The sequence below is a fragment of the Ptychodera flava genome, chromosome 19, assembly GCF_041260155.1.
Source record: "Ptychodera flava strain L36383 chromosome 19, AS_Pfla_20210202, whole genome shotgun sequence".
NCBI lineage: Eukaryota > Metazoa > Hemichordata > Enteropneusta > Ptychoderidae > Ptychodera > Ptychodera flava.
In genome coordinates this window covers 36,648,344-36,675,771 of record NC_091946.1, presented here as the reverse complement: position 1 = coordinate 36,675,771, position 27,428 = coordinate 36,648,344, and the positions used below count along the sequence as shown (strand labels likewise).

Sequence of the window (27,428 nt, the reverse complement as noted above, 5' to 3'; positions counted from 1 at the left end):
TACAGGTGACTGTATACCTTTAATGTTATCTGAACTAAAATTAAGCTTCACATGATTTCAGTGCATTTTACAAGTAAACAAGCTGGCTTTACAGAAATGCTAGGTGTTCCAATGTACTTTATCGCGTACTAAGCACGACAAACAAGTTTATATAAAAAATTAAAAATGGTGAAATATCAAAAGTTACAGCTTTGCCAATTAAACACTTAAAACAGTAACTACATGAACTACAAATTTCATTTTTGAGACATTTACCGGTATGTAAAGCTTTATCAATATTTACATCAATTTAATTGGCATTCGTAGGGTCATGTGTTCAGGGTTGTTCTCTTCCATGGCCTTTAATTCAGTTACTCTTGTGTAGAACTCTCTGGAAAGTCATGTTTACTTCAAGTGAAGATATTTTTAGAACTGTTTTATGGTAATTAGCATGTCAGGAGATTTTCAAGATTATTTTCATATTCTCTAGATAGAATTAGTTTTGTATAAATATGGGACAGTACACAGTTAGAGTAGACATTGGGATTGCATCACGTCAGTGTTTAATTCAAAATCATCACTCATGTTGATTTATTCTGTGAACTTTGCACTGACAAACTTCAAGCCTGCAAACCAAAGGACTTCCTCAACCATCAGTGTGCCTGTCTGCACCCAATTCTCTGGAGACTAGGAGTTTTTGTGAGCCCCAGTTGAGATAAGTATAGCATGTGAATTTTTACAGTGTGTACTGTATCACTGAACTTAGTTATTAGTTTTAATAATTTTTTTAAAAATAGATTTGCTATATTCAAAATGTCTGATAATATGATATAAGGGGAAAGCTGATGAGTAAAATGTGTTCAAGTTTGCCAAAAAGATAAGCAACAAGATTCATACAAGAGTACTGAACTCATGAAGTACTACATAATGTCTAACAAATATTATATGCTATTTTTAGCACTGCTGTCAGCAATGTTGAGTTTATCAAATAGGCTGATTTTCCGTCATCGTCCGTCTGTCCGTCGTTTGATCTGTAGTTCACTTGGAATGACCTTTGTCAGGTTTGGTCAAATCGTGGTGAAATTTGCATATTTGTATTTTTTGACATTTTTGCTGTTTTTGGTAAAAGATATCTCTGAAATCGCTTGTCAAATTGCTTTGGAGTTCACTTAGGGTGCCCTCAGTTATATTTGTTCAAGTCGTGTTGAAATTTGCATATTTCTTTAAAGGCAATTTTTGTCATTTTTGGTCTTAAGATCTTTAAAAATCTTCTTCAAACTACTATCAGGTAGCCTTGATATTTGGTATATAGGTCCTTCATGATGACCTATTTCAGATTTTGGGAGGAATTTTTGCCATTATTGGTCAAAAAATTTGTTTCTCAAAAATTGCTTGTCTGATAGGTTTGAAATTTGGTATACAGGTTCCAAGGGGTTTTGTAATATGATATATCAAAATTATGATGACATCTGCAATTCTTTTTTTTGAGGGGGGCAATTTTTGCCATTTGTGGTCAAAAAATTTGATTCTCAAAAAACTACTCATCTCATAGCTTTGGTTGACAAGTTCTCAGGGATGGTCTTAATGTGATTTGTTCAAATTATGATGAAGTCTTCAATTGTGTATTTTTTCAACTATTTTTGCCATTTTTTTCAGGCCATTGAAATGAGCTATCAAAGATTTCCATCTTCATCAACACGTGTCACAAATAGTTATTCTCTACATAGCACAAAGGAGCTATATCAGCCCCTAGATTGCTTGTGTATTTATGATATTGTCTTTTATTGTAACAATTGATTTGAAACTGCCATTTCAGAAAACACAAGGTAGTTTGTCACTGGTGCTACATGATGTACATGGACTATTTTGAAATATATATCACTCAGTCTATACAGTTACTTTTTATTAATAAACAGTAAGTGTTTTCTATTTCTTGTTGTCCCATGTGTGTTATTAGAACCTAACCCTTCAATGGATCAATATTGTGGTCAAGCGAATATGTCAGTGTAGTTCAAACGGCAAAATGGGCCAGTACATTGTTGTTAGATGTGGAGTCAAAACAAATTCAATAATCATACAAGATAATAAATGACCAGGTCCTTTAGTATAAAAAAAAATATTTACAAGATAATAAAGGACCATATTGAACCACAAATAAGTGATAGTACCAGATGTCCAGAATGAGTCCAGGTTGTAAGTGAGAATAGGGCATCCCTGAATTTCCAGGCAAATTTGAGTGAGTTTTTGATGTTGGAATAAGACACCCCAAATACACCTGATGCAAAATACACCGTAAACGGCATGCTAAAGGCACCTACTGTAAAGTGGCCAATTCAATGTTTTGACGTGATTCCAACATCAAAGACTGCCTCATTCGTTCCAGTTGCCAAATAGTGACCGCGCAACTGACACATTATCATGTGGCAGATGATTTTGCAGTACCTGCTCTCACACTTTTACAATTTAATTTTATTCAGGGCCCTCATGGAAGTGTCAATGCTTCTGGCATGTTTACATGCACGTTGGCCAATATTTTTTATTATATTAAATGCAAATGATGCAGCATGCTATACGTTAGCAAACAAAATGTCATCTAGGCGACAGGTTTGTCAAACATCTCCGCACTGTGACCGACAAGAAACTCACATACCTGGTGATCAGACATTTCTACACACCACCCCTCCGCGGCCGGTCTGATATGGCACGTACTTCAATTATTTCCATCAACGCCTCTACCCATCACAAAGTAGAACAGGTCAGAATTTTTAGCATCAGCTGGAATGAATGTACAATTCAGTGCGTTCAATCTTTCCCTGTAAAGATTCATAAGGATGATCAAAATATGGCATATCCAAATTTTGCTGAAATCTGCACTTTTGTATTTTGGGGGTAATTTTGATTGTTTTTGGTCAAAAAATGTGTTTCTTAAAAACTTCATGTCTGATAACTTTGATTTAGGTAGACATGGTACTAAGGATGATTTTATAACCGGTAATGAGATTTTCAATTAAATTTTCATATTTGTATTTTAGGGCAATTTTTCCCATTTTTTGGTCAAAAAATCATTTTCTCTAAAATCGCTCGTCCAATTGCTCTGAAACTTGGTATGCATGTTCCCAGGGGTAAGCTTAGTTAAGTAAAATCACTCTGGCCTGTCACATCAAACCAACTGCGAACCAAGTGTCATTGACCCTGTTTTTTTTTTTTTAAGGGGTCTATGTCACATCACAGTCGCATCATTTTGTGGCCAAACCAATGACAAGAGAAAGGTCAAATTTCCATTTTCACGTTATATGTTGATATTTAGTTCTGTTGATTTACGCCTTCAATTTTAAACTTCCCTGAATTATTTCCTTTCTCCCTGTTTCCCTTTGTCTCCTTGTCCCTCCATCTTCTTCGTCTCTTTCTCTACAAACACACACACTGTCACACAGAGAATCTATCTACCTATTTAGCTAATTTGGCTGTTTAGCGATGACTATTTCATGACATATACAAACGGGAAATACTGGTCGAGAAGTATTGTTCCTTTGTGAAAAAAACACTTGAAATGTTCATCACTGGAAAAAATGTGAATGCAAAGTGCATTGTGTGGTCAACTTTTGGTTTGCTTAGTCTGGAGACAAAGACGATCTTGCTAGTTTTAACACTGCCTTTCAGAAGATACACAGCGTTTTTTCAGATCAGAAGGCATTCATGACCCACTGTTGTAAGTGGGATTCAAAATTATTAGTCACTCTGCTCCTGCCAAACAACTGTATCTCATTGACATGTACACATGGTCAATAATCTATCTTTATTTTAAGGGTTAAGGTTTTGTCTGCAGAAATTCAGTACTGTTATAGAGTGAAACTTTGATTATGACATACCACAATAATATAAAGAGATCATTTGGAAAATGAGTAATGATTAGGTCATGTGATCATAGCATAGAAGTTCCAGAAAACCATAAAAAATATTGATTGCATTCACTCTCTCGTATTCCCATGGAAGTTTTTTAAAGTTGAAATAAATAATCTTCCGTAGTTGTTTAGGAACACGATATGGTGAACAATGGAAAGAGCGTTTACTTCATCGCTTGCCAACACTCCATGCATGTTGCAAATAATCTTCCATGGCATAACCAACGCTGAAGTCAAAACTTTGAAATACTGTGTCAATTGACCATTGATAACAGACAGTTGTTAAAGTCTTCAAAAGCACAGATGTCAGAAAGATAAATCTTTCTGGGATGTTTCTTCATATTGTGTGTTAGTTATTGACACCATGCTCAGGAAATCGTTTTTTGCACTCACAGTAGAACAAGGTTGATCGATACTCAACAGTAAAATTGTGCATCTGCACACATCACTGAGATGAAAACCTGGCTTATGTTTTTTAAGTGCAGGTGTAATATGATTTCAAGAAATTGGAAAAAGTTCATGGAAATGTACTGTGCCTGTAAGCTTTCTGATGAAGTACTGTTTGATGCTGACCATCGCTAGTGCAGTCAGTCAAAACTTTTACTCTGTGAGTAACCACTGTATATGCCATTGCACCACGCAAGATAAGAGACTGTGGTCAACCCATAGAGGTAAGGGTCACCCATGGTCCATGTGTAGAGGGATTGAGGGTTTGCATATCATTGACCGCACTGCCACAATGATGGCTAGAAAATTCATCGTCAATAATCCCCTCATTACCTAATACTGTGAGCAAACTAACTTCATTTACACTTCGCCACGGAATACATACAGTTGGTGCTCTTTGCAACTGATTAACAGATGTTAATAGGTGTACATGTTAGCATCAGAAGAGTTGTAATCTTTACAAAAACCACTTCCAATGCAAGTTTGAAATTTGCATGGAGGTTCTATTTAGTGGTAGTTCTATAACTTAGGCCATATAAATAAATTTGCTGTCCGTGAAGCTTTGAACAAGGATAGTTTAATGCTTAAAGAACACGGATGCACATCATGGAAAACCTTAAATTATGCAAAAATTCATAATTTTGACAAAAATGGTACATACTAAACAACAGGCTGTACATATCAGATTTCAAAAATGTCAGTCTCTTTATTTCAGAGTAGATTTTAGAAGAAATTCCTTGAGAATGCAATAAGTAATCTTGTGACAATTTGAACAAGGCTTTCTTGTGAGGCAGTTTTATGGCAGGAGATTTTACAATGTATAATATAATGCAAACAAGAAATGAAAAGTAAAAATCCATCCAAAAATATCATCATACTCCTTAACACAGATATCAAGTTAATAGGTGCAACATTTATCAAGTTATCAACAACATATTTATACATGAAAGATAGCAAACCATATCAATTGTCATAAAGAAAGTGAGAACTCAAAAATTTAAGTACAGCGATTTAATTACAAGCTGATAATGGAGATTTCATTAAATATTAATGAAGCTGGTCCAATATATGTCAAAAATATTTTCCAAGTTATCACAGCACATTCCATGATAGACAGAAACCCATCCTAATTGCCTCAATTGCCAGAAAGAAAGTGAGAGCTCAAAAATTGACTAAGTACAACAATTTAATAACATTGACCAAGCTGATAATGGAGATTAGCCAGCCCAAAGGGGTATCCATTTACAATGGTATCTCTACTAATTAACTTGATATTGTTTGTATTAACACTTGGGTGCATCTAGCTGCCTGGTGTTCCGCTTGATTGGAAATCCTTCCTTATCAGATATTTTTGTTCTGCTTGATTGGAAATCCTTCCTTATCAGATATTTTGATTAGTCTATGATATACTTTCTAAAGTTCTGCCGATATGTCCAAAAAACCCTAAGATTTGTTTTCTGCACAGATTTTCACTTGAAATTGATAACAAATAGGACTGTATTATGTTCAAAGCCTTCAATACTGTCATACCAAATATCATGTGGTGGTGTAGGTCATAAACTAACAAAATTTGCTCTGAAATTACAAAATTGCAAGATTCCCCCCAAATAATTCAGGTAGGTCATCCCTGGGGACTTGTTTACCAACCTGAAAAGTATTAGATTTGCAGATTTTGAGAAAAAGATTTTTTGACGAGAACTTTTGCAGAGGAAAAATTTTGACCAAAAATGACAAAAATTGCTTAAAAATTACAAATTTGCATATTTCACCAAAATTTCAACAAATGTCACTTAAGTAATCCCTTTGGAGCTGAATACCAAATCTGATGAGCAATTTGGAATAAAAAAAATTTCAAAGATTTTTTCCCTCAAAATAACAAAAATTGCCTTAAAATTACAAATTTGCATATTTCATTAGGATTTCAACAAATCTAAATAAGGGATTCCTTGTGGACATTTACATTAAATATCAAAGCTTTCTGACAAATGCTTTCATAGAAGCAGATGATTAAAGCTTTTTGACCAAAAATGACAAAAATTACCTTAAAAATACAAACTTCCATACTTACACAGTTTGAATAATCCTGAATCAGGTCATCCCTGGCGACCTGTGTACCAAATATTAAAGCTGTTGGACCAGCAGTTATGGAGAAGAAGATTTGTTATCAAAAATTGTTTTATCTAATTTGCATATTTTTGACATTGTCATGAAGATGAAAAAAGCTGGTGTCCCTAATCCCCCATACACCTTCACACAAAATATCAAAGTGACACGTGCCGCACTTTTCAAGTTATCACAGTGGATGGACAGACAGAAGTTATAAAAACAGACACAGGAAGTTGGCAAATACCCATATATTGGTTTATGGTCATCACTCATTTGCATGGATGCCCCATACAAATCAGAGACATTCAGATCAGATCACATCTGTACAATACACATGCACTGGATCACAAAATGCTATAGCTTGGGGCATCATTCTATGCATTGGACAGCTACATTTTCATATTTTCTCCACTATTGTGCTGTTAGTAATCATGTCATCATGTGAATTTACTTCCGTTACTGAGGACATTATTGCAATGATTGTATTTCTCAGGAAGTGCAATTTCTATAAAGATTGAGGGGAAGGAAATGCCGGCTGTGGTGGAAGAGTATAAATCCAGTGTGTCTCAGGGTAAGAATCCTTTTAACTTATTCACTTTGTTCAACACCAGTCCGGTTTTCCAAGTAGACAGTGACATATTCACCATGATGTACAAGGTACCAAAGCATTGCTTGGCAAATTTGCTCATTTCATAAAGGTATACAGTCGCCTGTAATTTAAATATGCCCATATATGGTCAAAGGGGTGTTCCTTGGTATTGAAAATGCCCATGTGAGGCACTGTTTTGAAAAGCGGCCACCCACTTAAAATCTGTGATTGGTTAGATTTTCTCTTTCCATGGTAACTGTGGCAAAATTGGAACAGGTGACAGTATACCTTTCATAAATGCAATCATCTTGGTAAGCTTCAAGAGTCATTGCATCTGTCACACTTGTTACAAATGGCATTTTCCTGCGTTTTATTGAAGAACCCAATGCTGAAGAGAACATGTCGAAAGTTGTCAGGCAACCATCACCAACAGTGGTACAAGGTACATCAATGCCTGCTTTGACAATTTCACCAGCAAGTGAGGCCTGTGTGATGGGTGGTACTACTATTGGTGTGAGGACAACTCCATCATCACGTATGACTGGTATGCATATCTGTTTATTGACACCTTTAGATTCATGTGCCTGTGTAAGGCTATGGGGAAAAGCGCCCCCACATCCATGTATTTTTAGCTCACATTTGGTAATGTATATATACCAAAGAGAACTTATCTTATAAGATGAATCAGTCTCATTTGCATCTCATTTGCATACAAATGTATGTATGTATGTATGTAATATTATGTCTGTATGTCTGTCCAGATCAAAAAACTGGGCAGCGCCTACCATCTCAGTATTTAGTTTACAGGTGCACCCAGGGGTGGAGATTTGAATTTGTTCAAATGAACATGTCAGCATCAAAAACATGCAAATGAGGAAAAAAGGAAAAATCCTGCAAATTGCTAATGCTCTGTAACCGTAGGTCAGATTGGGTTGAAACTTGGTATGCAGGATCCTTTAGCCATTCTAAACTAGGTGTGTACAAATTTTAGTGAAATTTGCATGTTTGAATTTTTCGGGTAAGTTTTACAGTTTTTAGTCAAAAAATCTTCTCTGAAACGGCTTGTCCTATTGCTTTTAAAATGTGGTATCCATGTTACCGGTACTTTAGATTACCTCAGTTAAGTTTGTACAAATCGAAGTGAAATTTTCATACTTGTAATTTTGGGGCAATTTTCCCAATTTTAGGTCAAAAAATTTTTTCTCAAAAACTGCTCATCTGATAGTTTTGATATTTTGTATACAGGTTCCTAGGGTTTATCTTAATATGATATATTGAAATTCGGAACGAATCTGCAATATTGTATTTTGGGCCAATTTTTCCCGTTTTCAGTCAAAATATATGTTTCTCAAATCTATGAGTCTGATAGCTTTGATATTTAGTGGGCGTGTTCCTACGGATGATCTTAATTTAATATTTTCAAATTACGATTGAATACCGGTACATACAGGCACTGACATGCTCAGTGTACAAATCCTGTATCAGGGCTATAAAGACAGTTCAAATTTTTCATGTTTAAATGATGCTTTTATAGCATGGTTGAGCAAGCAATGACAGACATTGGTGTTTGTTACTTTCGTTACTTGAATGCACAGATGCCATCTTACATAGGTGTGCAGTTGTTAAACATAAGTGCATGTAACCTGCACATGTAAATTGTTTTCAGAATTGCCCTCTGCTATCTTGTTTTCCACCTTTCTACTTTATGCAGACCTCAGGACAAGTTACTTCTGCTAGCTTGGTGTCAACAATTTTTTCCTGCCACTTTAAGATTTAAATGTGATTGCAGGCATGCTATTGTTTTGTACTTACAGTTAACTTTGTATTTCAGACATTGTCTTGCCGGATGGATGGAAACAAACTCTGCCAAAAGCTGACCATCTGTGGGTTTCCAAAGCCCTTTTCCAAACTTCAAACAATGGACAGGTGGAACCAGACTGGTCAAGGATTGACCAGCTCTGGTGGTATCCTCCACATCCAAGTGTGAAACGCAGTCAGCTGCCACGACCTGACGAGTATTATGCTCAGAGACTTCTACTGTGGATGCCAAGACAGTTGTTGCAAGTTCGCCTTCTCTGTCCCCAGCCTACCTGTCAGTGTGAGCTGACATCTCTTGGTATTTACCCGTATGTGCGCCAGGTTCTTGATGTTGATGGTTTCTACAACCTTGCAGCAGAGCACCTGGAGTGTGAATCATGCACGAATAAAGTTATCAGCTGGAGTGATGCTGTAATCAAACAGCTTGACGCGGGACACCGTTTGCAATTTCCTGTATTTCTGACAACCAGAAATGCTTGTGACATTCGTGTGGTTAGACACTTACGTCAGTGTGGACCTGGAAATAGTGTGTCTAAAGTGCAACGTAAGATCCAAGAGCAACATGATGATACCTGGCAGCAGAGAACTGTTCAATATTTGGCAGACTGTCAAGGTTTTGTTGATTCACACGTGAATGGACTCACAACTAAGCCGACTTTTGAGGATCCTCCTATCATGACACCCATCCCCACTCACCATTGGTTTGAGCTCATCTATTGTAATGATGTAATACAGAGACTGGATGAGGTTAAAGCTTCAGTGACGTCAGTTTTTGGAAGAGTCCTAAAGTTACACTCCACCAAGAAGGTATGTATTGTTTAACAAATTCAGGGCTCCCCCTAAGTCACCAAAATGATTAGCCAAAAATCCTGTAGCAACTTTAAGACAGTTTTTGATCTCAAGTGTGGCAACAGCTTTCTCGGCATTCAGGATTTCCAAATTTTACAAATCAAGATGTTTTGTATGTTAAATAGTTTTACATTTAAGAAATATTTGTTCAGTTTTTATTGCATTAATTATCTGTTTTTATGACATTTCAGGGATAATACTTTTTCATATCTGGTGGTAAACTTTTACCACCAGAAATAAAATTAGATGGCATTTCTAAAAATCTGGTAGCAATGTAAGCCATACTGAAACAATTCTTCTGCAATAAGCATATTGTCAAAGGACATCTGCACTCACTATATCTGGTAGTATGCTATTTGTATGGTATGTCTCTCATTACACCAACATCTATAGTAGGGCATTGGCCCTATTTTTAGGCATGCCCCCCATACACACATACCCGGTACATACATACATACATACATACATACACACATACCCGGTACATACATACTGGTATGTACATACATGTACATACATACATATATACATACATACATACATACATACATACATAGTTACGCAAGGGCTGTCAGCCATTTACCCTTCCACTAGTGACTGTAGGTGTAGACAAAGATGAGACTAGCTGATTAGTCACATGAATTGGTATTTGTGTATAATTTTGATCACATACATGTTTATTAAGTGGCCCCCACCTCACCAAGTCTTGAAATATATCCATTCAATTCACTCTGTTATGATGTTAGTAAGCCCATAGATTTGGTGCAGGTCTATATAAGCAAAGATATTTTATCTATCACTCGATCGCCACTAAATCTCCATCCCGGATTTTTGTTTACTAACAAAAGGTTTCCCTAACAGTGGGGAATGTGCCCTCTCCGCTTGAAAATTGGTTAGGTGTTGTGAGGGGGTAAATAGCAAATGAGAACAGCAAAAAAATCCTAATTAGCGGTAGTATAGAAAGTGTAAACCTCGCCATCTCTACTTCTAATTTTACTCAGATTCAGGGACAATGTCTTGTACATGTTGTAGTTTTATTAAACTGCTCTCCTGTTTCATTTTCTTGTTCAAGATTGTAAGGAAACTCTCAGGTTATGTTGCTGGTACAGCAGTCAGCGCCACCAGTGTTGGAAATGAACACGGGCAAGTGCTCATCAGTGTGTTAGCAGCAGTTGAGGGATGTGGTCTGCACCCAATGGTTGACGGCATTGTCCAACGTTACAGTTGTGCCAATGAACCACCTCCAGACCTTCTGTACGTTGATAGGAACTGCTGTGGTATGCAGAACAGACTCCAGACCATGTTTTCCGGATGGCCATACCTAAAGATCAGACTGGACATCTCACACTTCATGCGCCAGTTTGCTGCTGCTTGTACAAGCGATTCACACCAGCTGTATGACACGTTCATGCAACGACTGTCATCATGTATTTTTGAATGGAGTTCAGAGGATTTAGATCGATTGAAGGCTGCCACATGGGCACAGATGGTCTTAGAGAAAGGTTTCAACCCCTCAGATCAAGATGTTATGCAGCGGATTACAAAGAAAGAGCTGAGCATCCATTGTCGACGTAAGACAAGGGGAGTCGAAGACACTACAAGGCTTATATTCCAGCTGCTCAAGGCCTTTGATGGTGAACAGGGTTTTGACATCATGGGTGTACCATTACTCAACAAGCATCGCATATGGAATATATGGGAAACACAGAAAAAGCACATTGAGTGTATCCAGGATCCCCCTGACTTCCAGTTGTACTTAAATTCTGGTGAGCTCCATAAAGCTGGTGTGATGTTGCCAGTTTATCGGTGTGCCAGAGGTTGTACATCTGTAGAGTCATTCCACAACTGTCTTCAACAATTTATCCCAGGTAAATACTGGTTGCTTTGTTTACTGAAAAGTACAGATACTAAATTGGATCAACTGTACAGTCATGCCCAAAAGTAGCTAAATTGTTAAATGTAAGCAAATTAGACCCTACCAAAGTCAGACTTACGTGAGATTTCGGTACAATGTGCAGCATGTAGCAGAAATTGCATGTACTAGGCGAGGCATAGGCCACTAGGTGAGTGCAAAAATGCTTGTGTGCCATCAAATCATATCTTAATGAAGTACGTCTTTCAACAAATCGTGGTCATCAGAGCACTTAACAATAAATAAACTTTTACAATTCTTTTCTTATCCAACACTTGTGGAGGTTTATTAAAGGCTCTTGGCAGAAGAAAAATTTTAACAATCTTAATTTTTTGAAATGGAAAATTTTATTCTTCTCCATACAGTTAACACAGGGATGGCGGCCATTTTGAATTTCAACCATCAGTATATAGTTGGTAATTTGTACTTCTAGTACCAAAATTTGCACCGTGACCCACGATTTTTATTCTTGATTTTGAAAGAGAATGGTTGAGCAAAAGTTTGTCTTTCAATTTCAAGGTGCATACTACCTTAATACAAATTGTGTTGCGACGTGTCACTGACAGTAATTGCTAATTCTAGTGGAATATTTTTTCATGTGAACGTGTTGTTATTTATTTGTTTACAGCTACAACTGTCAGTGATTTACAATTCCAGACATACCTACTCAACAGTTTAGTTCGGTGGAATCAGGACAGGGTAGTATCTACTGCTAGTAACCAGTTTTTTGAGCCGAGTACTTCCAGTGGTATTGCCGGGTATGCAATGAATGAACTTAGCCGTATTGTTCTGGGAAAGGAATTAAATACATCATACCGGAGACCTCAGAACTACACAGGTATGCAGTAGAGTGAATTTCATGGTAGCGCCATAACTCACTGTGTGTCACACGGCCACATGGTATGTACAAAATAAATGATATGCATTGGTATCACAACACATTTCAAAGTCACACACTTGATTACCATAAAGTAGCATGTCTAAGTCTGTCTAGTCAGATAGCATATCAGTTGATTGCACTGCAGACACAAAACCTCTCTGATAGATCTTTCCTATCAACAGATCATTGAAGCCCTAGTAATGCTAACTTTTGATTTTTTTTTCATTATTTTTATTTTATAAATCAATTGCAAATTCTTATTCTACTCCCCAAACAATGTTGAAACACTGACTATTAAGCTTGTCAACTTAGCGTCTATATGTGTAAAATGCATGGTTATTGTTTACATTTGAATTCTAGTCTGGACCATGAAGTCAGTTTTCAACAATAACAATGCAGTTTACAACCATAGGGGCTGAGTTGACAAGCTGGATACTGTGTATATCAACATTCTTTGGGAAGAAGAACAAGGAATTATGGTTCACATTCAAAATAAAAATGGTGAAATTATCATCAAAAGTTAGCATTACTGGGGCTTTAATCTCAATATGCAGACATAGTTTAATCAATAAATGTGTTTGTGACCTTGAAACATGTTGTTGTACCAAAGAATTTTGTTTATAATGTCCATAGAGTGTGGATGTCTCGCACACAGTGAAACGTGGAGTTTGATTGAAATCTACTGTAGTTCATTGATCTTTTCATATGTACATAGCAAGCAATATGTAAACAGGGAAAGATTTCACCCAGTACAACTACACTAATACCATTTTGGATACATTTTTATCACTGAAGGTGAGCTGATAGGTGTTGAATATCTCTACAATCAGACCGGAGCAGTCTTACAGTACTACACAATAGATCCAGACACTGCTGATGCCATCAAACTTGAGCCAATTGATGGAGATGAGGAGGAGGAGGATTTGCAAGAAGATGACATAGTTGAAGATGCAACTGTCTGTTTAGAAGAACTACTCTTCCATGAAGCCTCCAATGCAGTTTCATCCACTTGTCTTCAGCCAGTTGAGCCTATTGACACAACTGAAGATGACAACGCTGTACAAGCTGCAAAGGACGGTAAATTTATTCCTCTCACACTTAGATTTTGACCTACCCTGCTTTAGACTTCTCTGACTTTGCAAAGCAGTACATTTCATAGATTTTTCGAATTTTTGTCCACAGTTCGGGAGAGAATCAATTTGCCTGTAGTACCTGTTGCTTTGGAAACTAGTACACCCATGGAAACCAGTGCACCCATGGAAATCAGTACACACATTGAAACCAGTGCATCCACAGAAACCAGTACACCTATGGAAACCAGTGCATGCATGGAAACCGTTCCTGATATGACTAATGAGACTCCATGTCCACCTGATGTGAGTAGTTCCTCTGTGTTTGTTCTGCCTGCATACAATGAACTAACAAAAGAAAAGAAAATGATGAGTGTCAGTGTGTGTTAATTGGCACCTGTTTGGCCACATACTAAACTGTTCACATCTCAATTCCATGTAAACAGGTCTGTAATTACCATTGAAAGCAATGGGTTTTGGTCAAGCCATGGTGGTGAAGGGTTTAAATCATTTAGCATGCTTTTGGTATATTACAGGAATCTGCCAAACCTGATAGCATTCCTGGATATGAGCAAGTAGTGGCCCTGGCTGAATTCCTTGTGCAGTTCAGCACTGCTCCCCACCCACTGACAAATGAGCAAGCAGCCAGGCTGATACAGCTGTGGAAGAAACTCAATGAGTATGATCGTAATTCAACCAGCTTTGCCCCACACTACGGAACTGAATTAAATCAAAGCACATTCAAAGAAGTATCTGATACTGCAGCTGATGTTGAAATTAATGAAAGGTAGGCAGTTTTCTATATTGATGTGGTTTTATATCTCCATACACAGCCCCACGATGCACATGCTATTCTTTTTTTTTTTTAGGGCAGCTATATTTACACTGTATCATAAATTCTTCAACTGACGTCTTTCAATTGTGAAAGAGATGTACCGTATTTGTTAAAAGACCAACATTAAAATTTAATGGTTTAAGGTAGCACACCTCGGGGACTAGGACTCTCAAACTTTTACAATTCTGTTCTGATATGCCACTTGTAGGGGTTCATTTTAAAGCTCTATGTGTAAGAAAAATTTTCACTGGCTTAGTTTTCGAAATTCAAAAATTTTAAATTTTATTTTTCTCATAGAGTAAGCACAGGGATGGCAGCCATTTTGAATTTTAAATATCGGTAAATCCTAGGTTATTTATTGCCCTAGCACAAAAAGTTGCACTGTTAAACCCCCCCCCCACCCACCCCCCTTCCGCTCCTGATTGTTATGCTTGATTTTCAAAGAGAATGGTTGAAAGATTCCTCAAGGAAAGTTTGAGCAAAAGTTAAGTCTTTCACTTTTGAGGCGCATACTACCTTTAATTGCAGTGTCTGCCATCCTCCCTTCACCATATTTGCCAGACATTGTCTTTTCTGATATTCTTGTCCCAGCAACAGTTCAAATGAGGGTCCCTTCATAAAATTTACATTTTTAACTCATTTCCTCACCAAACTCCACAAGGGATATTTTCAGATAGGCCACGCCACCCTATTTTAACTCATGTGTTCACACCCATGAGTTAATGTCACAGGGATGTCTGTCTATGCACTCGATGTCTCAAAAACGGCTCATCAGATCAGAATTGAATCTGGTACATAGATTCAGTTTGCAAATGGCAAGAACTGATTTTTGGTGGGTGTGGCTAGCTTACTTTTTGCTCATTTGCATAATTAATGATTTAAAAAAAACGGATATACATTGAGAACGACTGCACACAATTTGATGAGATTTCTTACAAATGTTGATCACAACAAGATATATCAGCCATGAAAGGTATTAAGGGATGACATGAAAGATAATTGCCTTTTTGCATATTAAATGAATTTTCCTTATTAGGGATATATATTTGAATCGATCAAAGTTAACGAAACTTGGTATGTATATAGAAGATACTATGATTTAACATTATTGAAAGTCATTAAGCATTTTAACTTCAGCCAATTCCTAATTTGCATATTTAATGAACTTTCCTAATTACGGATGTATATCTGAATTGAGAAGACCAAAGTTGACGAAACTTGCAACATATAAAGTGGTGATACAATGACAGCTGTCAAAGAAATTTAGTAATTTTATTTCAGCTAATGACATATTTGTATACTTAATGACCTTGTAATCTGTGGTGAATATTGTTCATGATGTCGATCATAACACTTTCAATAAAGTTGTAAACATGTGCCAAAGGTTTAAATTTACACATAACTGCAATATATAACAAAATACATAGCATTTTCAGTTCATATCTGGCTTTTCAAGTTACCCCAGGTATTCATCTGTCAATTACAAAGGAATACACGTGTACATAAAAATATGCAAATTGTGCATTGTTATGTAAATTGGTTGCCCATCTGCTATTACAAGCCTGTTAGAACACTACAACCAATATGTTTCATCTTTGTTAATTTATAGATGCTCTTTAGGTCAACATACTGGAATTTTGCAATGGCCAGACTGCAACCGATATGTTGAATGTCTTATAGCAAAGCTTTGTGAGTGGTACCCATCTACAAAGCAACCACATGGTATAGCACAGCCGAAATGGACTCTAGTGTGTAAAGCATACAAAAATATCCAAGCCAAGGTTCTTGGCAATGCTGCAGTGATGAAAGAAACATCGATACAGCTTTCTGAGATCAATGAAACTACTGTGTCACAGTGGTAAGTGGAAGGGGGATTTTACAATGTGTGCCATATGATGATGATCAGTGGTATACATCAGGCACTTGGGTCGTAAATGTTCTCAATTCTTTTCAAAAATCATCAAGCACTCGGGAGACAAAAATAGTACACTATAAAAACTTATGGAAAGCACTTTATCAACTTGCCTTTTGTGTGCTATAAAGATAGTTATACACAGTGTAGAGTGTGCATTATGTTTTCTGTAGCATCTCATTTTATCGGTTTGGTTTTAATATTTTTATTGGCAGGTACAACAAGATACCAAGGTCTCTGGAGCCAGAAATATTTGAAGAAGAGGTGACATGGCCAATACCTGTGCCGTCAGCATCTATGCAGACCCTTCACAATGGCAGGGTAAACCATCATCAGTTTCAGCAGAGGCAGTCACTCAACCAGTTGTCTCCGATCTACTCGTACCAGCAAACACAGCCAGCAATGCAAACACCAAAAATGTTCCACTTCTACCACAACAACAACAACAACAACCAGGTATGACAACCTCCCTGACACGTGCAGCATCAACAACCAATAAGCCAGTTTATGTCTTGTTGCCGCCAAGTGGACTAACCCAGTCATTGTACTCAATGGTTGGTGCATCACTGTCTATACATGTTTTGGCCAACTGTCTTGGCAAGTGTTGGGCAAACCAGTACCACAGGCACAGCAACCAGCCAGCCAGTAGCTGCCAGTAAAAACCAGTACAAAAGGCATAAACTTGATAGGCAATCTGCCAGAGCGTGGATGAAGAAGTACACTGGGCGGTTAGACATCACCCCCCATGTGCCGGGAGTGCAACCAGCCAAGAAATTTTTTTTACTCTGACCTAATGCATCACCACTTGAAACGTAAAAAGCATTCTCATACTCAAGCAACAGAAAAAAAGAGTTTGAACAAATAACACTCCAGATTCAAACGAACGGTGGACGTACATCACAATCAAAACAGATAAACATGTGCGTATGTTGGATATAAATACGACGCTCTCGGTCTCCATTGTTACAGTGATCACGTTTAAAATCCCGCTCTCGCGTGGCTAGTGATATCATCTCTCCTTGAGCTCCATACCACGTGATCGCCTAACATTTTGTAAACACAAGCGCCATGAACTTCGCTTAGCGGCAGGCCAGCATTACCGTTCGAGTGTCTGAGGTGTTAATTTCGACTTATTTCCTTGTCAATCGACAATTAGGGTGGGATAGATATAATCTAGCTTGGTTTTTATTATGTGGTCTGGCGGAAAAAATGGTCAAAAAATGCCGCTACTATCCCTTTAAATTGGGCTAAATTTCATTTTGCATGTCTTGGAAGCTTGCTGTATCGGTTCTGGTGGTACTTTGTAGCTCTGCTGTCAGCGACACAGAGCTTATCAAATAGGTTGATTTTCCATCGTTGTTGTCGTCCGTCATCCGTCAACAATTGCCTTCTCCTCTGAAACCGCATGTCCAATTGCATTGAAATTTTACATGCAGTTCACTTGGGATGACCTCACTTAAGTTTTTCAAATCATGGTGAAATTTGCATATTTGTATTTTGGGGGGAATTTTTGGTGTTTTTGGTAAATAAATCTTCTTCTCTAACAACTGCTTGTCCGATTGCTTTGAAATTTGATATGCAGTTTACTTAGGGTGACTTCAGTCAGATTTGTTCAAATCGTGGTGAAATTTGCATATTTGTATTTGTATTTTATTATTAATTTTTGTCATTTTTGGTAATAAAATCTTTAAAAATCTTCTTCAAAACTACCAGTCAGATAGCTTTGATATTTGGTACATATGTCCCTAGGGATGATCTATTTCAGATTTGTTCAAATTGTGCAGAAATATGCATATTTGCATTTTTAAGGCAATTTTTGCCATTTTTGGTCAAAAAATGTATTTCTCAAAAAGTACTGGTCTGATAGTTTTGAAATTTGGTATACAGGTTTCTATAGATGAACTAAGTAATATATATATTGAATTTCTGATGAAATCTGTAATTTTGTATTTTTGGGGCAATTTTTGCCATTTTTGGTCAAAAAATGTGTATTTCCAAAACTACTCATCTGATAGCTTTTAAATTTGGTATAAAGGTTCCTACAGATGAACTAAATGATATTTATTGAAATTATGATGAAATCTGCAATTTTGTATTTTGGGGCAATTTTTTTCCATTTTTGGTCAAAAATGTGCATTTCCAAAACTACTCATCTGATAGCTTTGCAATTTGGTATACAGGTTCCTACAGATCACCTTAATGATATTTGTTGATTATGATGAAATCTGCAATTTTGTAATTTTGGGGCAATTTTTGCCATTTTTGGTCAAAAATGTGTTTCTCAAAAAGTACTGGTCTGATAGCTTTGAAATTTGGTATACAGATTTCTATAGATGAACTAAATGATATTTATTGAAATTATGATGAAATCTGCAATTTTGAATTTTTGGGGCAATTTTTCCCATTTTTGGTCAAAAAATGTGTATTTCTCAAAAGTACTGGTCCAACAGCTTTAAAATTTGGTATACAGGTTTCTATAGATGAACTAAATTTGATCTTTTGAAATTATGATGAAATCTACAATTTTTATTTTTGGGGGCAATTGTTGCCATTTTTGGTCAGAAAATTTTATTCTCAAAAACTACTCATCAGATAGCTTTGGTTGACATATTCTTAGGGATGATCCGATGTGATATATTCAAAGTATGGTGAAATCTTCAATTGTGTATTTTTGCAGCTATTTTAGCCACTTTTTTCTGGCCACTGCATTGAGCTATCAAAGATTTCCACCTTCTTCATCAAAATGTGTCAAAAATAGTTATTCTGTACATAAACACAGCGGAGCTATATCGGTCGCTAAGTCGCTTGTTTAAGTTCACTGCTGTAATTTAACATTTCATTAGTATAGAATACATAACAATGGAAAGTTTATATAAGTGATTTCTCAAGTCATTTCTCAGCTTTGACCATTCAAGCAACGCTAGACATCACATGGATGATGGATATCATCGTACATCAAGTGTGGAAAGGGAGTGACACTCTGACAATTATTGACCGGAGAGTTAACCAAATCAATGTACATGCGATGCTATAATTTCCTTTAAAAACATGTTCGGACTGATAAAGACGCAATTCAATAGAGGGCGCTGCCTGAGAACTCAAGTGTTTACATGTGCATGTGCATCACGTTAAAACGCCATTAACAGTGTGTATTTTCTGTTATTTTATTCTTTTCATAAAATACACTTGCCGATGATTGACTGAGTGGTGACAGGTTATTTGTGGGTTGATGCAGAGACACAAACTTTGGTCATGTGAGTTTTTATGTAATTAAAGGGTCTTTTGAAATATCAAGTTGAAACTCATAAAAGTCCTCCAAGTAATGCAAGTAAATACAGCCTCAACTTTTTGCCTTTGTTTGTATGTTTCGTTGTTTATCCTGTTTCCTTGTGGTTCAATTAACGAAGGTACCAAGTTTTCTCAAGTTCCTGGCTAATACAACCATTTTCAGTAATAGAGCGCAAAGCCACTGCAGTGAACTGCAATAAAACTGCTTACACTAATTAGTTTCAGCTGTAGCCGTGGCCACTTTGGTGTTGAACAAGGCTACTTGATAAAGACCAAAAAGTCTGCTTGTACAAAGGCAAAACTATCTCTGTCTGAGGCTCGAGTTGTAAATGAGAGTTTACGATTGGCACCCTGTGTTCAAGATTAAGATACAATGTAACATTACCATGCACTGGTCCATGTACAAATCCTTTTTATTTCAACTTCCCTAGACAAACTGTCTGCATGGGACATACAATGTTGTCGACTTTGCCAGCTAGCTACAGCTGAAACTAATTAGTGTGAGCAGTTTGAATGCAGTTCACTGCAATAGCTTCGCGCTTTATTACTGAAAATGGTAATAATTACTCCCAATTTATTCAGCGTCACCCGATGCGCTTTCACTTTTCCCTGGCGGTTACCCATGAAGATAGTGTGAAACAAAAGTAGTGCTGCCAGGGACCAAAAGCCGCCATGTTTGCATGGTTTTAAGCTCAAACGTCAAATATTTTCAAGTTGGGAAAAATCATGACCTACTTCAATCGGTATTGAGTCTAAGGAGAGAGACCGTCTCGCCTAAGAGTTTTCCGCAGTGGATAGTCGACTCATATACAAGACACTCCCAGCGAGCAATGTTAAAGTCAACTGGATTCCTACAACTTGAGGGCGCACTTTAATCTGATTTCATCACAGTAAATTGGCCATCCAATCAGATCATCAACCAGTTGCTGTTGATCTGGAATCTTTAGAAAGTGTAAAACGTGGGAGAAAGGGACATGGAAATTCAATAAGAGTTCCTTATCATGTAATCATTACAAAATCAAGTAGAGAGCTTTTGGAAATCTTGGCAAAGTCAAAAACCTTTTTATAATGACATTCAACTTCATAAGGGTGTGAGACAAGGGTGCCCCTTACCACCATTACTGTGTATTATGGTGACAGAAGTGCAAGCCGAAAATATTCGTAAAGATGAAAGCATAACAGGTTTCATACTGCCAGACAAGAAGAAAAAATTAAGAGTTATGCAGATGATACGACTCTATACTTGATAAATGTAGAAAGCATTTAAAATACACAGTCGTTGAAAATGTTTAACAAGTATGAAAAAGCAACAGGTGCGAAGCTGAACAAGAAGATATCCAAAGGTTTATGGGCTGGAAGTTTTAAAAACCGCACTGATTCAGATTTTTCAGATATTGGGAGTTTGGTTTGGAAACAGTAACACATCAAGAGAAAACTGGAAAACAGTGGTGGAGAAATTTACGAAATGTCTTAAAATCTGGAATACTAGAAATATGTCCTTTAAAGCAGGGCAATAGTAGCTAATATGCTGGCTGCATCAAAATTATGGTATCTGGCATCATTTGATCACCTACCTAAGGAAATTATTAATGAAGCAAATAGTAAATTATGGAATTTTATTTGGAGAGGGAAACAAGAAATTATAAAAGGGGGTATTTTTATTCAAAGATATAATGACTGTGACAAAAAGTTGTCGACATTGAAGAAAAAATTATGCACTCCAATTAAAGTGGCTTACGAAATTATTTGAGAAAAAATCCAGATAAAGGGACCCCTAAATGGGCCAGCTTATCAAAATATTTCATAGCGAATTTTGACAATAAACTGAACAGTGATTATCACTACCTTCATCTCAATTTCAAAGTCAACAACAACTGTACCTCAATGGTGTATGGGAATATGTTGAATACCTGGATGTCACTTAGACTTAAAACACTTACCAACATCAAAACACAATCCCATAGTGAAGGTCTGTGGTATAATGACAATATTAAGAATAAAGGAAGTTTCCTCTTTTATGAAAAATGGTCAAAGAGTAGAATTTAAGGCTTAAGGGGCGACGTCAAAAGTTCAATGTAGGATAAAAAACTTAATTCCCTTAGTTTCTCCCCAAACCCCCCCACCCCCCTAGAAACTTAATTGACTTATATTGAACCTGTTGCCAGTCTCTTTCTATGTAACGCAAAGCTAAGGATCAGTCAATTTAGGGGTGAAATAAAGTAATGCATCGTTAAAGCCCCACTAGCTGTAACTCTTGAATTTGTTGACCTCAAATTATCTACCTATTCTCTCCTTTCTGAAATCTACACTCTGAAGAGATATGAACTTTTACTGCATTAGGAAACCATTCCTTTCAGAAACATTTCACATGTAAATTAAAATTTTAACGGTCATTTTGATTTCCTGGCATTTTCAAAAATTGGTAATATTAAAAAGGACTGAGAACATACAGTGTCACAGTTGAAAACATCCACCCCTATGCATTACAATTTGGACTACACTGTGCAGTTTATGTGAAGATTTCAGTGCAGATATGCATAGTATCAAGGTTTTAGCTTTTCTGCATGGGGCTGTGATTTAATGTTTGGGCGAACATTTAATCGCAGTATAATCTTTATCTTGTTCAAAATTGCATATATAGCCCCGGCAGGTAGTTATACCGTAAGTGTGTAACACAGACCTAAATGACTACATTGTCACCAACTTATTTTAGTTTGAAAGTAAAATCATAAAATAATGCTAAAAGATAAAGCTAGTGGGGCTTAAGATTGGGAACACACTTTGTGTTTCATCAAATGTAAATACAACATACTAACAACAAACTTGAAGTTTATCAATGAATGAACAAGAACAACAACAATAAAGTCCAGGTTTCTCCTTCCAGAGGTATAAAAACTATCTCAACTGTCCTGGTGGTTGTAACAACTCAGTTCACACTACTCCATTCAGGCGACTACACGTGCACCAGAAATGTAGCAAAATACAATTATACATTCAGAGTGCAACCATATAGACAGTAGAGAAACTACCGTCTATGGTGCAACAGAGGCCAACAGCCTGCATTGTTTACACTAACTAGGCCAGGTGCAGCTCTGCACCGTGTTAAAACAACTCCCTCCGCTGGCTTCAACACGAAAGTGTGCATTTCTGCTCTATTTTTTCAAAATATTCATTCCCCTGGCAATTTTTACCTTAAATCGATTTGTAGGATAGAAACTTTTTTAGGTCAAAACCCCCCCACCCCCAAACTAAAAGAATTAAGTTTTTTATCCTTCATTGAACTTTTGACGTCGCCCCTAAAGACATCTGGAATGATAACAGAAATGACTGGCTTGAAAAATTGGAAATAATTGCAAAATTAGAGGAGGTACAAATAGACATGTGCAAGAGGAAATCAAGACAGAGCATGAAACACTCCTCAATGCTATTCCAGATTCCTGGAAACAAATCATCTCTTCAAACATATATCATACCGGTCATTCGGGCAGGTTAGTTTCAATTATTTTCATTCATTTTCCCAGTGTGACCGTTATCATTATTGTTTCTTCCATCGCGTTTTTGAAAGATCAGTTTAATATGACATGATAATATTTGAAACGTTCGATGCAGTGAGTCTACCCCGTCTGCTGAGTATTGTCTTTTGAACGGAGTTTTAAGTGTGAGATTCCATTACTTTCCGCTCAAATGTCATTCCTTTTCGTCGGCAATATTTTTCAATTATTGATTATTTTCATTAAATTCAGGTTGCTGCAGCAACTTCTTTGTATGAATAAGGGCTTCGATGAACAACTATTTAAAGAATGCACTGGCCATCGTCCTGACGAAGGATTTCGCACGTACAAGCGTATCAGCAATTTCCAGCAGAAAACCGTGTCTAACGCTTTACAGCCCCCACAACCTGTGACAAAAGTTGATGTAAAAGTTGAAGAGTACCATTCTCCGTGCTGCTCGTCAGATACCACTACGTTTAATAACCTAGCTGGTACACAAGTTCATCAGGCCATATTGTCATTCAAAATCAACACGGTGATAAGTTGTCATTGAAATGTAATTTCGCAAGTTCATTAAAAGTTGCCACGTGTACAATCTGCCAGACGTTTGATTTTCGTTCGTATGTATGTAGATAAGGGAGTGTCCAGAATTTACTTCCAGGGGGCCCTGGAGGATTTTCAGGGGGGGGGCACCCATTTTTCCGAAGAAAAATTGGGGGGCCAGACTAAAATACCACAATCTTTTAGGGGGACTACGGAAAAAAACACATCAATTAAATATTTGCCCAGAAGTCTGATGTATGTATAGAATTATGCGTGGCTGTCAAAAATTCTGGTTAAAAATTTAAAAATTTGATAGCTCCTATCTGGAAAAGGGTTTGATTTTCCAATAATTCTGTTTGTGCATCCAGAAGACCATGTGCATCAATATTATGGTGCCAGATTGTTGAAATATTGACCATTGCATCCTGTGTAAACAAGAAATTTGCTGTAGTCAAGAAGTGATCTCACTGTGTATGAATCGAATTGTGGGTAGGATCACACATTGTGTAATGATAACAATACGTTAGGATCCCATTCGTTCTGATTTGTATGATCAAGGATTTCTCAGTGACGGCTGGCAGAAAAGACCAAAAAACAAATTAACATGTTTTGTTTCCATCATTTTAAAACATGTACATCATGACTATTTTAAAGTTTGTAAAAGAATGTGAAATATGGCCATGCACTGTCAACTTTGATAAAAATGTACTACTGACAAAATGTGAACTTTGATGTATCCAGGGTTATCTGCATTTATGAAAATGAATTATGAATGGAACTAGCAGAAATATGACATAAACATATGAATTCATGTTATGGATAAGGTGTTGTGTTCAACAAAGGTTCTGAATATTCCTCAGGATTGTTGCTTTCAGTGCCAGCTACTTTGTTTTATGGCAACCAAATTTGAGGAAAAGAGAAAAGAAAACACCAGTTGGCTTTCCCAAATTTTCACTGTGAGTCTGCAAGTTATTCAGCATCATCAGATAAAATGTATGCTGGAATCGTGATGTACATCTCACTTTCCATAAACATCTAGAGACCTACAAATTGTGTACCATTAAACTTCAAAGATAGATATCACTTTGCTGATTATGTCTCTGACAATTTCTAACTGAATTATGTGTTTGTCATTGTGTATCATGTGTGTAAGAAAACTTGCGTTGATTGTTATTTACACAAATTGCACACTGAAAAGTAGTCTGAGAGAGGATTTGCATGGTACCCCAGAATGAAAGTATAAAATGATTGGGTCTGCCTTGCAATAAGATAAATAATTATAGTGATTTTTCTTGGCATAAGGTAGAAGACTACTGGCCCAGGGGCTATGCAAAATTAGTCATTGAGTAGGATTGCATACATGTAGAAATGTCAGAAAAACACACGGAATATTGTCAATTTCATAAAACTTTCACAAATGATCCACTGAAAGGTGCTTTATTGAAAAATATAAAACAAATACCATGTTACTGTGCTTGATTTTTAAAGAGAATCATAATTTTAGGTTTTTCTTTGAAAAATCACAGATGCAAATGCTGACTCAGCATTTTTAGCTCCCATATATGCATATGTATATATGCAAATGGGAGGTATTCTTATAAGGTGGAAAAATGTCGTCTGTATGTATGTATGTATGTACGTATGTATGTATGTATGTATGTATGTATGTATGTCCGTCCTTGTCAAAAACTCTTAAACCGTACCACCTGCTGTCTTAGTATTTGGTGTACACGTGCACCTAGGGGTGGAGATGTGAATTTGTTCACAATGAACATGTCAGTGCCAAAATATGCAAATGAGGGGAAAAAAGGAATAATCCTGCAAATGGCTAAAACTCAGTAAGCATTGATCAGATTTGGTTGAAACTTGGTATGCAGATTTCTTTAGGTATTCTAAATTATGTGTGCAAAAATTGGGATGAAATTTGCATGTTTGTATTTTTAGGGTATTTTTTCCGTTTTTTAGTCAAAAACTCCTGTTCTCTGAAATCACTTGTCTGATTGCTATGAAACTTGATATTCATGTTCCTCAGGATGAACTCAGTCATGCTTGTACAAATTGTATTGATATTGTCATATTTGTAATTTTAGGGCAATTTTCCCAATTTTTGATAAAAAAATTTTTATCCAAAAACTACTGATTTGATAGCTTTGATATTTGGTATACAGGTATTTAAGATTAATCTCAATATAATTTATTGAAGGTATGTTGAAACTGGCAATTTTTTTTTTATTTTGGGGCAATTTTTGCCTTTTTTGGTCAAAATTTTTTTCTCCTAAAACTTCTGATCTGGTAGCTTTGATATCTAGTGTACAGGTTCCTAGGGTTTATGTTAATAAGATATATTGAAATTAGGATGAAATCTGCAATTTTATATTTTTGGGGCAATTTTTCTCATTTTTGGTCAAAAAATTTGTTTCTCAAAATTTACAAGTCTGATTGCTTTGTAAACTGTTCTTAGGGTTTTTGTTAATAAGATATATTGAAATTAAGTTGAAATCCGGAATTTTGAATTTTGGAGGCAACTTTGTGAAACTCTGTTTCATTCTGTATTTTTAAGATTTTTTTGGTAATTTTATACCTACTGGAACTAAGAGAATATAATGTGGTGATTTAGTAAGCATTTGATGTGTTAAACTGTATTTGGTGTTGAAATGCGGTAAAAAAATCCTGGCAGATTTTGAAAAAATTCCAAACAAATGCCAATAAAAAATTCAGCCAGAGAAGGTTTGACAAAAAGAAAAGGTGGGAGAGTGGGGAAAAAAGAATGTACAATGGATCGGATAAAAAAGATAATGTACCTCATCGATCTTCCAGACACCATCCCTTATCAAATGGTCCACCCCGATGTATTTTTGCACGCAATTAACCATGCAGTGTATTTTAGTTTAAGATGTCAAGTTAGGTAAGGATTTGAAAGGAATAGTCAAGTTCACCACAGTTTAACTTTATCTCTTGTGTCATCATCCTTGTGTAATTGGTTAAGTTTGTAAGTTGTTCCAGATGTGGATGCACCAGCTGTTCTGGAAGAAAACAATGTTTACTTTTCCGTGTAGGGTTTCTGAGTTGATGATTGTATGTTGAAATTTCTCCATGTATCTGGTGTATGGGCAAAGTGTAAACATTGGTTGCATGTTATGTATTTCAGTCTATGTCAAATATTGTAAATGAAAAATCAAGAACAGTTTGCTGTGTGCTTGTAAAAGATAACATATTTGTCAATACATAAACTGCCTTGCAGATTGATTGTCTTAAAGATTATCACAGAAGTAGATAAGGAAAAGAAACTAATCAAATTGCTGTAACATATTCACTCTCAGTGCCTGTATAGGCCTATACTTAACTATTTTATCATTACATTCAGCTGTTTGTTATATCTTTATCACTCTCCATGGGCCAAGGCACACTTGGGGTCAATGTCATCACTCTCTGTGTATGTCAGTCTGTCTGTATGTATGTCCATGTTTCATACAATTGTTGACTTGTTTTGATAACTATATGGGAGCGAAACAGTGATGTTGTCACTATTTTTTCAAATTTTTATTACATTGTATAAGGTGGCATCTTTGTTATTGGATGAGTAACTTCATACATGATGTTACTATTAGAAATACTACATGTAGATGATACTTAAGAATCAAGACTGTAATGAAATAATATTTTTATCCACCATGGCTATTGTTTTCTTTAAACAGGTCAAATTTGCAATAAAGTCATGTGTAGAGCTCAAAATCATGGGGTAATGGATAATTGAATGTATATTATCTCAAAAAGTAGATTGGGCTACAACATAAGTGATTTCTAGAA

The 27,428-nt window shown here is 36.4% G+C and overlaps 1 protein-coding gene across 2 annotated transcripts in view; it reads left to right on the top strand.

The window, feature by feature from the left end:
• LOC139119436 (uncharacterized) overlaps positions 1 to 19,648 on the top strand; it is a 44,688-nt gene extending 25,040 nt beyond the window's left edge. Inside the window, exons 4-13 of one of the 2 annotated variants that reach the window (XM_070683256.1) lie at positions 6,928 to 7,005; positions 7,403 to 7,567; positions 8,855 to 9,648; positions 10,763 to 11,558; positions 12,231 to 12,440; positions 13,278 to 13,559; positions 13,665 to 13,858; positions 14,089 to 14,339; positions 15,997 to 16,245; positions 16,515 to 19,648. In XM_070683256.1, coding sequence (XP_070539357.1) covers positions 6,928 to 7,005; positions 7,403 to 7,567; positions 8,855 to 9,648; positions 10,763 to 11,558; positions 12,231 to 12,440; positions 13,278 to 13,559; positions 13,665 to 13,858; positions 14,089 to 14,339; positions 15,997 to 16,245; positions 16,515 to 16,761 — 3,266 coding nt within the window. In that variant the 3' untranslated portion in view covers positions 16,762 to 19,648. The remainder of the gene's footprint in view (positions 1 to 6,927; positions 7,006 to 7,402; positions 7,568 to 8,854; positions 9,649 to 10,762; positions 11,559 to 12,230; positions 12,441 to 13,277; positions 13,560 to 13,664; positions 13,859 to 14,088; positions 14,340 to 15,996; positions 16,246 to 16,514) is intronic. The other variant, XM_070683257.1, reaches the window with a different exon arrangement.
• The last annotated feature ends 7,780 nt before the right edge of the window (positions 19,649 to 27,428 follow it).